Source organism: Stegostoma tigrinum, chromosome 2 (genome assembly GCF_030684315.1).
Source record: "Stegostoma tigrinum isolate sSteTig4 chromosome 2, sSteTig4.hap1, whole genome shotgun sequence".
Classification (NCBI taxonomy): Eukaryota; Metazoa; Chordata; class Chondrichthyes; order Orectolobiformes; family Stegostomatidae; genus Stegostoma; species Stegostoma tigrinum.
Genome location: NC_081355.1, coordinates 109,486,379 through 109,500,289, shown reverse-complemented (window position 1 = coordinate 109,500,289; position 13,911 = coordinate 109,486,379). Strand labels below are relative to the sequence as shown.

At 44.6% G+C, this 13,911-nt stretch overlaps 1 protein-coding gene across 6 annotated transcripts in view; it reads left to right on the top strand.

Moving 5' to 3' along the window:
* The window catches only part of LOC125447454 (frizzled-1-like), a 59,637-nt gene that overhangs the window by 22,192 nt on the left and 23,534 nt on the right, over positions 1 to 13,911 (top strand). For 3 of the 6 annotated variants that reach the window (XM_059638444.1, XM_059638446.1, XM_048521813.2), the window contains one exon: positions 12,959 to 13,117. The exons of the other annotated variants lie outside the window; for them this stretch is intronic. In XM_059638444.1, coding sequence (XP_059494427.1) covers positions 12,959 to 13,117 — 159 coding nt within the window. The remainder of the gene's footprint in view (positions 1 to 12,958; positions 13,118 to 13,911) is intronic. 6 annotated transcript variants of the gene reach the window in all.

Genomic DNA, 13,911 nt, shown 5'->3' with positions numbered 1-13,911 from the left:
CACAACATCGAGGGCCGAAGGGCCTGTACTGTGCTGTAATGTTCTATGTTCTATGTTCCTGCTTCATTTGATTAAATGAAGATGCCTTAAAAGAATGGTTACTGGGAGGCCAGGGCAAGCCTTTGCAACCTTAGCTGGTGACTTCATACACAACCCCCTGGGCTGATACCAAAAATAACTAGAACATAGTGCATTCTTCCACTGGGGCCATCGTGGAGGAAACATTAGGCCTGCCAAAGATAAGATTCTGATGCATGGATTGGATTGGGGTTACAGAGTACTACATAACCTTAACATGCACCACGGGAGCAGGCAAACAGGTTATGCTTTACTGAGGCATCTGCCCTCATGCTTGAAATTTCAGCTGCAAGTTCACTGGGGTCTGGGTGTTGGAGAATTTTCAGCTGTTATGGCCAAATTATGTGAATGCATGCTGAATTCAATGTCAGAAAGGACACCAGATACATGTCAGGAGCTTAGCCTCTAGCTTACAGTCTCTGCTTGACTTCAATAATAAAGGAAAATAAAGGACAATTAGTGACTTACGACCTTGCCCAAGTTCAACACCATCCCTGTTGTGGCTGTGAAATATCATAGAACATAGAACAGTACAGCACAGAACAGGCCATTCAGCACACAATGTTGTGCCGACCATTGATCCTCATGTATGCACCCTCAAATTTCTGTGACCATATGCATGTCCAGCAGTCTCTTAAATGACCCCAATGACCTTGCTTCCACAACTGCTGCTGGCAACGCATTCCATGCTGTCACAACTCTCTGTGTAAAGAACCCGCCTCTGACATCCCCTCTATACTTTCCACCAACCAGCTTAAAACTATGACCCCTCGTGCTAGCCATTTCTGCCCTGGGAAATAGTCTCTGGCTATCAACTCTATCTATGCCCCTCATTATCTTGTATACCTCAATTAGGTCCCCTCTCCTCCTCCTTTTCTCCAATGAAAAGAGACCGAGCTCAGTCAACCTCTCTTCATAAGATAAGCCCTCCAGTCCAGGCAGCATCCTGGTAAACCTCCTCTGAACCCTCTCCAAAGCATCCACATCTTTCCTATAATAGGGCGACCAGAACTGGACGCAGTATTCCAAGTGTGGTCTAACCAAAGTTTTATAGAGCTGCAACAAGATCTCACGACTCTTAAACTCAATCCCCCTGTTAATGAAAGCCAAAACACCATATGCTTTCTTAACAACCCTGTCCACTTGGGTGGCTATTTTAAGGGATCTATGTATCTGCACACCAAGATCCCTTTGTTCCTCCACACTGCCAAGAATCCTATCCTTAATCCTGTACTCAGCTTTCAAATTCGACCTTCCAAAATGCATCACCTCGCATTTATCCAGGTTGAACTCTCAGCCCATCTCTGCATCCTGTCAATGTCCCACTGCAGCCTACAACAGCCCTCTATACTGTCAACGACACCTCCGACCTTTGTGTCGTCTGCAAACTTGCTGACCCATCCTTCAGTCCCCTCATCCAAGTCATTAATAAAAATTACAAACAGTAGAGGCCCAAGGACAGAGCCCTGTGGAACCCCACTCACCACTGGCTTCCAGGCAGAATATTTTCCTTCTACTACCACTCGCTGTCTTTTGTTGGCCAGCCAATTCTGTATCCAAGCAGCTAAGTTCCCCTGTATCCCATTCCTCCTGACCTTCTGAATGAGCCTACCATGGGGAACCTTATCAAATGCCTTACTGAAGTCCATGAAGGTTATAGTTTACATTCTGCACGTGTGGTATCTCAATTTCCAGAAATCATTTGTAAGCTTTTCACTGAACTCATGTGAGTATATGTGGCAGTAAAGCTAGTTCTAATTCTAATATTGGTAAGTGTGGCAAAGTCGCATCTTCACATTGAGGATCCTCTTTTTTCAAGATCTGTGGCACTGCCACCATGCTAAATAGGATAGATTTTAAACAGATCCTGCAAATGAAGAAGACCAGGTATCCATGAGGCACCATGGGCCATCAGCTGCAGAGAATTGAATTTTACCACAATCTTCAACCTCATAGCCTAGCATATCTCACTTACAACTACATTACAATCAAGCCAAAGGCTCAACCTTAGTCCAAGGAAGATAGGAGGAGGTCAGGCTAGGAATGAAACCAACCTTACCTAAAAATGTCTGTTCTATTCATGTGCCATTTCTTTCTCCTCTATTACTAATTTCCCACCTTATTTTATCCTCAGATTAACACCTACTAATTAACGTTTTAAATATCCGAGGAATCTTTTCTTACTTTTTAAAAATATTTTTGACTAAACTACCAGAATTCTTCAAGGGTATAACTAGTAGAGTTGATTGAGAGTGCCCATGGATGTGGTGATATAGGGATATAAGCAAGGGGTGGATTAGGGTACTGAGCTCAATGAACAACCATGATCATATTGAATGCCAAAGCAAATTCAAGGGGCAAAATGACCTGCTCCTGCTGTTGGCTATGTTTCCGTGTTTCTTATATCATACTCTAATTTTTCCTTCCTTAGCAATATTTTAGCATTTCTTGATGTTTTTTGTATTCTGTTCAATTTTCTGACCTGGCATATATCTTTGCACAATTACATGTATTTTCAGTTTGATGCTGATTTTGAATTTTTTTAGTCAACCTCAGGATTTGGGTCTGTCAGAATTCCTTCAGAATTCTTCTTATTTATTGGACAGTATTTATTCTGCACTTTTTGGAATATCCCCTCAAATATTTACCACTACGTCTGTATTAACCTATCCCTTAACCTAAATTGTTAGTTCACTTTTGTTAGCTCTGATTTTATTCCCTCATAATAACTCTTGTTTAGATTCAAAATAATAGCACTGGACCTACAACTTTCTCACTTGAATTGAGTGTAAAATTTAATCATATTGTGGTCACAGCTACCCACGGGCGCTTTAACGACGAGGTCAGTAATTAATCCTAACTTGGTCAAAACCGCAGGAAATGCTACACTTGTCCCCACACCTCCTCCCTCGCCCCTATCCCAGGCCCCAAGATGACATTCCACATTAAGCAGAGGTTCACCTGCACATCTGCCAATGTGGTATACTGCATCCACTGTACCCGGTGCGGCTTCCTCTACATTGGGGAAACCAAGCGGAGGCTTGGGGACCGCTTTGCAGAACACCTCCGCTCAGTTCGCAACAAACAACTGCACCTCCCAGTCGCAAACCATTTCCACTCCCCCTCCCATTCTCTAGATGACATGTCCATCATGGGCCTCCTGCACTGCCACAATGATGCCACCCGAAGGTTGCAGGAACAGCAACTCATATTCCGCCTGGGAACCCTGCAGCCATATGGTATCAATGTGGACTTCACCAGTTTCAAAATCTCCCCTTCCCCTACTGCATCCCTAAACCAGCCCAGTTCATCCCCACCCCCCACTGCACCACACAACCAGCCCAGCTCTTCCCCTCCCCCCACTGCATCCCAAAACCAGTCCAACCTGTCTCTGCCTCCCTAACCGGTTCTTCCTCTCACCCATCCCTTCCTCCCACCCCAAGCCGCACCCCCAGCTACCTACTAACCTCATCCCACCTCCTTGACCTGTCCGTCTTCCCTAGACTGACCTATCCCCTCCCTATCTCCCCACCTATACTCTCTCCACCTATCTTCTTTACTCTCCATCTTCGGTCCGCCTCCCCCTCTCTCCCTATTTATTCCAGTTCCCTGTCCCCATCCCCCTCTCTGGTGAAGGGTCTAGGCCCGAAACGTCAGCTTTTGTGCTCCTGAGATGCTGCTTGGCCTGCTGTGTTCATCCAGCCTCACATTTTATTACCTTGGTCAAAACCAGGTCTGTTTTTAGGTCTGTGATAATGGGAACTGCAGATGCTGGAGAATCCAAGATAATAAAGTGTGAAGCTGGATGAACACAGCAGGCCAAGCAGCAATATGGAAAGTCATCTTGGAGCCTGGGACATGCCTGCCTCTTTATAGGTTACGTGAAACAGTCCCTCTTCCGCACCTGCACAGGCCCCAAACCCCACCTCTTCCTCCGTTACATTGATGACTGTATCGGTGCCACCTCTTGCTCCCCAGAGGAGGTCGAACAGTTCATCCACTTCACCAACACCTTCCACCCCAACCTTCAGTTCACTTGGGCCATCTCCAGCACATCCCTCACCTTCCTGGACCTCTCAGTCTCCATCTCAGGCAACCAGCTTGTAACTGATGTCCATTTCAAGCCCACCGACTCCCACAGCTACCTAGAATACACCTCCTCCCACCCACCCTCCTGCAAAAATTCCATCCCCTATTCCCAATTCCTCTGCCTCCGCCGCATCTGCTCCCACGATGAGACATTCCACTCCCGCACATCCCAGATGCCCAAGTTCTTCAAGGACAGCAACTTTCTCCCCACAGTGGTCGAGAACGCCCTTGACTGCGTCTCCCGCATTTCCCGCAACACATCCCTCACACCCCGCCCCAGCCACAACTGCCCAAAGAGGATCCCCCTCATTCTCACACACCACCCCACCAACCTCCAGATACAACGCATCATCCTCTGACACTTCCGCCATCTACAATCCGACCCCACCACCCAAGACATTTTTCCATCCCCACCCTTGTCTGCTTTCCGGAGAGACCACTCTCTCCGTGACTCTCTTGTTCGCTCCACACTGCCCTGCAACCCCACCACACCCGGCACCTTCCCCTGCAACCGCAGGAAGTGCTACACTTGCCCCCACACCTCCTCCCTCACCCCTATCCCAGGCCCCAGGACGACTTTCCATATTAAGCAGAGGTTCACCTGCACATCTGCCAATGTAGTATACTGTATCCATTGTACCCGGTGTGGCTTCCTCTACATTGGGGAAACCAAGCGGAGGCTTGGGGACTGCTTTGCAGAACACCTCCGCTCGGTTCGCAATAAACAACTGCACCTCCCAGTCGTGAACATTTCAGGTCCCCCTCCCATTCTTTAGATGACATGTCCATGATGGGCCTCCTGCAGTGCCACAATGATGCCACCCGAAGGTTGCAGGAACAGCAACTCATATTCCGCTTGGGAACCCTGCAGCCCAATGGTATCAATGTGGACTTCTCGAGCTTCAAAATCTCCCCTTCCCCACCGCATCCCAAAACCAGCCCAGTTCGTCCCCTCCCCCCACTGCACCACACAACCAGCCCAGCTCTTCCCCTCCACCCACTGCATCCCCAAACCAGCCCAGCCTGTCTCTGCCTCCCTAACCTGTTCTTCCTCTCACCCATCCCTTCCTCCCACCCCAAGCTGCACCTCCATTTCCTACCTACTAATCTCATTCCACCTCCTTGACCTGTCCGTCTTCCCTGGACTGACCTATCCCCTCCCTACCTCCCCACCTATACTCTCCTCTCCACCTATCTTCTTTTCTCTCCATCTTTGGTCCGCCTCCCCCTCTCTCCCTATTTAGCCCAGAACCCTCACCCCATCCCCCTCTCTGATGAAGGGTCTAGGCCCGAAACAGCAGCTTTTGTGCTCCTGAGATCCTGTTTTTAGGTCTGTTCATAGCTTGCTCTCTGCTGCCTCCATAGCATACTGGTCTAAGAAATTGTCCTGAAAGTATTTTGTGAATTCCTTGAGACTATTTCTTCTGTTGTGGTTTAAAATGCCCCATGATCATTATAGCCTTTTGACATGCTCCCATATTTCTTACCCCACCCTATCTGCCTCATTTGCAATCATATGCGTCTGACCACTCACCATATCAGAACACCCTACCCAACACACACCCCCTCCAGCTGCAGTCTCCGTCCCTGCTCCTAGCTCCAGCTCAACAATCAGCCCTGGCCCAAGCCCCAGGCCTTGCTGGGTATTCACCACATCCCCCCCTCCCCCTTTCCCAGATTTCCCCCTCATTGTGGCTGAACAGTCAGACCTCAGCAAAGGACTCACCTTCATTTCCCTGAACCCACACGTGAACAAATTCCACTCATGCCTGGATGTCAAGCAGCCTCCACCTCCACACCTATTTCTTTGAATGAGAACCCAACCTACCCTCTGATGACCCCTTCTCCCACCTCCACCAAACTCCCATCTTTCTGGTCTCCTCCCCTGCCTCAACCTCTTCATCTCCAACTGCTGACTCAACATCAACCGCCTGAATCCCTCCACCCCTCTCACTTACTCCAACCTTCTCCATCGGAATGCATAGCCGTACGCTCCCTTCACTCCAAACCAAAACTCACCAGTAAACCTGCCAACCAAGTCGGGGGTGGGGTTCACAGTGGTAATACAATGAGCTGACTTCCACATTACTGAAACCAGATGCCAACTTTCTGACACTTGTTCCTACTGCCCCCTTGATCACGACCCCACCTCTGATTACCCTGCTATCATCACCCAGACCATCAACATCCTCACTGCCTTGGGAAATCTCCCATCCACAGCCTCCAACCTGATAGTTCCCTGACTACGCACCACCCATTTCTATCTCCTACCCAAAATCCATAAACCTGATTGCCCCAGTCGACCCACTGCCTCTGCTTACTCCTGCCCCACCTAGCTCACCTCTTCTTGCCTCGACTCTGTTCTTTCCTCATTGTTCCAGGAACTCACCACCTATCTTCAGGATACAAACCACACCCTCCACTTTTTCCAAAGCTTTGAATTCCCCAGTCTCCAAAACCTCATCTTCACCATTGACGCTCAGTCCCTGTACACTTGTATCAGCCATGAGGATGGCCTAAAAGCCGTCCAATTCATCCTCTCCCACAGGCCCAACCAGTCCCCCTTCATTGACACTCCTTTTTGCTTGACGGAACTTGTCCTCAATGTCAAAAATTTTTCCATTGATTCCTCCCACTTTCTACAAACCAAAGAGGTGGCCATGAGAACCTGCATGGGCCCAGGCTATTCCTGCCTCTTTGTAGGATTCGTGGGACAGTCCCTTCTCAGCAACTACACTGGCACCATTTCACACCTCTCCCTCTGCTACATTGATAACTGTATCAGTGCTGCCTCACGCTCCCGCAAGGAACTCGAACAGCTGATCAATTTTGCCAATTCCTTCCATCATGCCCTCAAATTCACCTGGACCATTTCTGACACCTCCTTCTCTTTCTTGAACCTCTCTGTCTCCATCTCTGGTAACTGACTCACCATTGACATCCACTTCAAACTCACTGACTCACACAATTACCTCGAATACACCTCCTCTCATGCACCGTCCTGCAAAAATGCTATCTCACACGCACAATTCCTCCACCTCTGTCGCATCTGCTCCCAGGATGAGGCATTCTACTCTGGGACTTCACAGCTATTCTCCTACTTTAGGGACCATAGTTTCTCATCCTCTATTGTTAAGGGTGCCCTCAGTCACATCTGCCCCATTTCCCAAGCTTCTACCCATAAACCCTCTCCCCACAACACCAAAAAAAAAGCCTCCTTAGTCCTCACATACCACTCCATCAACCTCTGAATACAACGCATCATCCTCTGACATTTCTACCACTAACAATCAGACCCCACCACCAAAAAGATATTTTCCTCTCCACGTCTGTCTGCTTTTTGGGGGCAACCATTCACTCCATGACTCCCTCATCAGCCCCACGATCCCTACCATCTTTCCCTACACTTCTCCCCTCACCTTCATCCAAGGCCCCAAACAATCATTCCAGATCGGGCAGAGATTCACCTGCACTTCATCTAACCTCATCTGCTATATTTGCTGCTCCTGATGTGGTCTCCTGTATATTGGGGAAACCAAATGTAGACCCAGGGACTGGTTTACAGAGCACCTGCACTCTGCACGTGCAACCAACCCAACTTTCCAGTTGCCATCCACTTTAACTCCCCCTCCCATTCCCCTGGTGACATGTCCATTGTTGGCCTCCTCCACTACCAGAGTGAGACCAAAAATTAACTGAAGGAACAACACCTGATATTTCACCTTGGGAGCTTTCAGCCCAATGGCCTGAATATTGACTTCACCAGCTTCAAAACCTCTCCACCCCCAACTGGTCCATCTTCCCAATCACCTATCTGCTCCACCCTTGCCACTGACTAACCACAGTAATCCTCTACCTGCATCACCAGCTTCCAAATCTCTCCACCCACAACCTGTCCATCTTCCTACTCACCTATCTGCTCCACCCTTCCCACTGACCAACCACAATAACCCTCTACCTGCATCCACCTATCTCCATCCCACCCAGCCCCATCCCACTCCCTCTATTTATTTTTGGGCCTTCCTCCCCCTCCCCAGTACTGAAGAAGGGTTTCAGCCTGAAACGTTGACTTCCCTGCTGCTTAGATGTTGTCTGACCTGTTATGCTTTTCTAGCTCCACATTTATTGACTCTAGCTTCCTGCATCAGCAGTCCTTACTGTCTCCAGGCATGACTGCCTCCTGGTGCAAAGAATCTAGGTAACGTGCCCCTTCTCTGATGCATTGCAGTGTCTGTAGTTCAACTCCCAGCTCATTTTCTCAACAGAAAATGTTTGACCAAAATCTAGCCAAAGCCACTCACAATGACCATGTACTAATCAGCACTGTTGGAGATGCTGACTGCTCCAGAATATAATGAATCATCAGTATGGGAGCAGTCATTTAGCTCTGCAGATGTAGGTATCTGGACTATTAGAGGGTCTGGGAAAAATGTAGAATGCCCTTGCTGCATTGTGAGTGTGCCTGTAGCACATGGACTATAGTGGCTCAAGAAGGCAGTTAACCAGGGGCAGCTAGAATGAGCAACAAATGCTGCCCAAGTCACGAACACCTGTGTTCTGTGATTGAATTAAAAAAAAACATCATAAGGGATATAAAGAAATCGTTTGTGAATTAGTATAGGAAATTATAGGTGTGCAGCTATCTTCAGAAATCAGGGAAAGAGACTCCAACATAATATGCTGAACATTGTTGGACAAAGGAAAGAAAGGACCGCTTCAGAGAGAACTCTCTGGCATTTATTTGATGATCAATGATTTGCTACACCTAACTCACCTGATGAATAGTGGCGACTAATTCTTCAACAAAGCAGAAAATGATGGTATTACACAGTACCATGTTACCACCTGATAAAAAGAAGGGATAATACTTGGTTTCACACCTTCCTTCAGGATTGAAGAAGAAAAACAACTTATTCCCCAAAGATAGTTGTTCACATTATAGACAGTTAGAAGCAGATTTCCTCAGTGTCATTCTTATGAATTTCTACTCAACATATTCAAGGGCTGCAAGATAATAAAATGTGAGGCAGGATGAACACAGCAGGCCAAGCAGCATCTCAGGAGCACAAAAGCTGACGTGCTCCTGAGATGCTGCTTGGCCTGCTGTGTTCATCCAGCCTCACATTTTATTATCTTGGAGTTCTCCAGCATCTGCAGTTCCCATTATCTCTGATATTCAAGGGCTGATTTTCTTTTCCCTGGGGCAGTGATCAGTATTATATGGGTTGTCTTAGAGGTGATTTAACTAAGGCTTTGTATAACAATAGAAAAATATTCTCCTTTTACATTCTTGTCCTAAAAATATAAAGGCTAATATTCCATTAGACCATTGACTACTTTTGTACATGATCACTACATTTTATTAATCTTCATACATGGGCCCTAAATATCTTTGGATTTTTGATATTCCTTGATTTTCATTATTGGATTCACTTTCTATTGTTGAAAAATGGATGAGCTCACAGATTAAAATCTCCTGTAAATTTTACACTCCTACTTTAACAATGGTTGTTTGTAATTTTGTGTTCCATCAATTTTACTTAATTTGCTACCAGCCAGTCCAATGACAGTTACAATAGACAATAATTGCTGGCCCAAGCCAATAGTCCCTTTGAATTGACGTTTTTTATGAAACTCTGTTTCTAGCAAACTTGGACATGGGGCTCAGTATTGAGCTAATAACATCATGAATGCCATTAAACTCATACTGAATCATTGAAGCCCCAGGACAGAGCCTTCTAGAATAACTCTAACTCTTCCTTCTAATTTGAGTTCATACTCAACATCCTTACTGTTTAACTTCTGCCTAAGTAAGCCCCTCATCAGGTCAACATTTATCTTCAATTTTGTGACGTTGAATTTAGCTAACAATCTCTTATTTTGAATTTTATCATATGCCTTCTAAATATCTGTATAAACTACATTTGTAGACATTTCCCTGTCTTCTACTTTAATTACTTTCTCAAGAATTTTGATTAGGCATCCGATTAGTCTCTATCTAACCTTTAGAAAACCCATCCCGTTTCTCTCTAATCAGATCAAATTTCTGTCTGAACCACTCTGTCCTTATTTATAGATTGCAATAAATTCGCTTCAGCAGATGTTGGACTTACTACACCTTTGACCTATTAAATGGTGAAATGGTTGTTACTTCAATCTAATTACATTCAACAGCTTCACACTCTTCTGTGCAAAACTCTCTGTTTAAATCTTGTAAATGTAATCTTATGTCCGTAGACCCACAATTATTGGGAACAGCCCCTTTCTATTTACTAAGTCCCATCTCTGCATAATTTCAAATATCTTAATGAAACTAAAGACTTGAAGTTCTGCAGTATATTAGATATGATAAAATATTCAAGGTCAGTTACAAAAATTGACACTATGTCAAAGCAGATGTCAGAATAGATAGTCAGAAAATTAGCTAAACTCGTAGGTTTAAAGAAGCATGTTAAAGAAGGAGAGAGAGGTGGAGTGGCAGGGATATTTAGGAATTTCAGAGATTATGGCCTTGATAATTAAAAGCTCAATGTTAATTTTTATGCAAAGGAAGTGGGATGCATAAGTGTCTAAATGTCTTGGATACTGTAGATCTGAATGTGGTTACAGTGATATGGAAGGATTTTAACACATGAATAGAGCATGATGAAGGGTCTAGGCCCAAAACATCAGCTTTTGTGCTCCTGAGATGCTGCTGGGCCTGCTGTGTTCATCCAGCCTCACATTTTATTATCTTGAATAGAGTATAATGTGAGTTAGGATACTGTCAGCAATGGTCAGAGTGAGTTCAAATTTAGGAAGATTGAGATCAGCCAGGAGAGAATAAGAATTGTCAATTTTGGAAATGATAAAAGTATGGGTGACAGTTCCATCACAGATGGATTTGAAATGAAGGCAGAGAAATGTGATAAAGTTGAGGACTTTGGGTTAGTAGTTCAACTCAGGGATGAAAAGTTTGTGAACCAATTTATTTAGCCTGAGGCATTAGCCAGTTATGTGGGTTGAAATCAGTATCCAGGGAACAGAGCCTGGTCAGTGGCCAAAGATAACAGTTTCTATATTTGCAATGTTTAATTGAAGGATATTTCACGCAATTAAGGACTGTCTGTTGGACAAGCAGACTGACAATACAGAAACATTGCAGTGGATGGAGAGAGATATTGTTATGTTGAGCACAGGAACATGATATTGTCTTTTTTGATCGAATCAAAAAGCAACATGTAGTTGAGAAAAAGGAGGGAACCAAGACTAAATCATTGAGGTAATTGAGAGGTAATAGTGCAGCAGTGGGAAGAGGTTATTGCAGGATATTCTTTTGTTACAGATGGATGCTTAAGCGAAGAATCAAGCTCTGGTACTCAAAATTGATTTTCATTGGTGGTAATTGGTATCACAATGTCTTAGAGCTCTGAAAGGGGATACATGAAAGAACTCTTTCTAATTTCAAATTGTATAAAAAAACCAAAATATACCACATTACAACAACATTGAATTCTGTTTACTGCTTTTTTCTCCCATTGCACTATGTTTTCATTATCCTTGCTGAACTTCGTTTAGTCCTCAGAATTAATTACAATGCTTCTTATTGAAGGATCGTCAGCCAATTATTCATCTGGAATACATGCGCCCAATTGTTACTAACATTAACCTTGGGTTCAAGTCCCAAATGCTCCAGAGTTATGTAATAACATCTCTGAACAGGTTAATTAGAAAAATAGGTTAATTTAAATAAAACAAAACAACTAAGGCTAACCTTGGGTCCTCTTGTGAAACAGTGATAATGTACCAACGAGTGGAGCAGGAGTCAAGTCCTACCAGTTTCAGAGGTGTGTAAAAACATCTCTAAACAGGTTGATTAGAGAAAAACTAAAGCTTACCTTCGGGCTCTTGTGGCACAGTGGTAGCATCCCTGCCTCTGGACAAGTAGACTTGGGTTCAAGCCTCACGTGTTCAGAGGTGTGTAATAATATCTCTGAACAGGTTGATTAGGAAAATATCTAAGGATAACCTTTGTCCCTACCTCTCCGCCAGAAGGCCTGGGTTCCAAGCTCCAGAGATGTGCCATGGCATCTCTGAACAGAAAATATTGAAGGCTAACCTTTAAATTGCTTTACCAGTATGGAATTTTAAATTACAAAAAATATAGAGAACAATATAGAACTAAGCAGGAGGAATAGTGTTCATTCCATTAATCTGAATGTGATTAAAAATACATTTTCAGACATGAAGTTCACCCTGCTGTGTTATCCTAATTGCAACATCAGACACAGGATCATGAACCTTAGGAACATAAGTTCCTGAAACTGCTGTGCATTTCAGTAAGATCAAGACTGATTTGGTTATGGTCTCAATTTCGCTTTCCTGTCTACCCTCCTAACCCTGGACTAGAATAGAAATTAGGCTGCAGGAATGCAGACTAGATTTTAAAAGCCAACCTGAGGAACTAAAACTGTGTACAAAAAACTGTATCCAATGAAAGTTCTTATTTAGAAATAGACAGAAAATTGAGAAATACCCGTAATTTCCAGTTTTGTGTTCAGAATTGTGGAAGCTTTATCCAGGGGCACGCTATTTGTAATATCAGCTCGTTAAAGTTAAGGAAGTCAGCTTTAACCATCATGTACATGGGTGCATTGACAATGAAATGATAGTTAACTGTTTGACCTCGGTAGAAGCCATCACAACTGAGTCTGTTGTATTCCCCTGTAATTTTAACAGGTCCTATTCCATCCAAGGCCACTGTGTGGCCATTCGGAATATAAATCCATATAATTTTCACTTCCTTTTTTAGAGATCTTCACGCTAAGTGTCATGATCATCCATAATCCCAAACGAGGTGCAGCCATTTGTACAGGATATATGACCTTCCTCCAGCTGGATGTAGTCAGCTTGATGGGAGCTTCAAAGAACTCCAGAGAAATCTTGCCAGTTCCGTGGAGGAGCCCAGAAGGTATTCAGTGACTTAACTGCCTACTGCTAGCCTTTCACTAGGACTGAATGCCTTGCAGATTAGTCCCATCCACTAAGAGCTGCTGACCAATCAAACAGAGCAGCTCCTCATTTTCATCAGAGGAGTGATGGTTACTGCTTGTAATGCATAATGTAACAAATCCAAGTCAGCAGAGTACTGTCCCATCAGTCAATTCTCAATCATCATTAACGTGATGGAAAGTGTCATCAACAGTGCTATCAAGCAGTTCCTGTTCAGCAATAATCTGCTCCGTGACGCTCAGTTTCAGTTCCTGCAGGGCCACTCGACTCCTGACCTTCTTACAGCTTTGATTCAAACATGAAGTGAAAAGCTGAATTCCACAAATGAGTTGTTGGAAGTCAGTTATCTAAGTAAGGAATAAGGAATTCCTCAGATGGCCCTACCAACTTCAGCTGCTTCATCAATGACTTCACGCCATCATAAGGTCAGAAGTGGGGATGCTCGCTGATGATTGCACAATGTTCAGCATCATTCATGACTCCTCAAATACTGAAGCAGTCCATGTTCAAATGCAGCAAGACCAGCATAATATTCAGACTTGTGCTGCAATGTGGCAAATGACATTCGTGCCACACAAATGCCAGGCAATGTCCACCTCCAATAACAGAGAAACTATACCATTGGCTCTTGACATTTAATGATAGTACCACCACTATATCTCCCATTATCAACATATTATGATTGTCCAGAGAAGGAACAGTATAATGACTAAAAGAGCAGGTCATGGACTAGGAATCCTGCAGCATGTAATT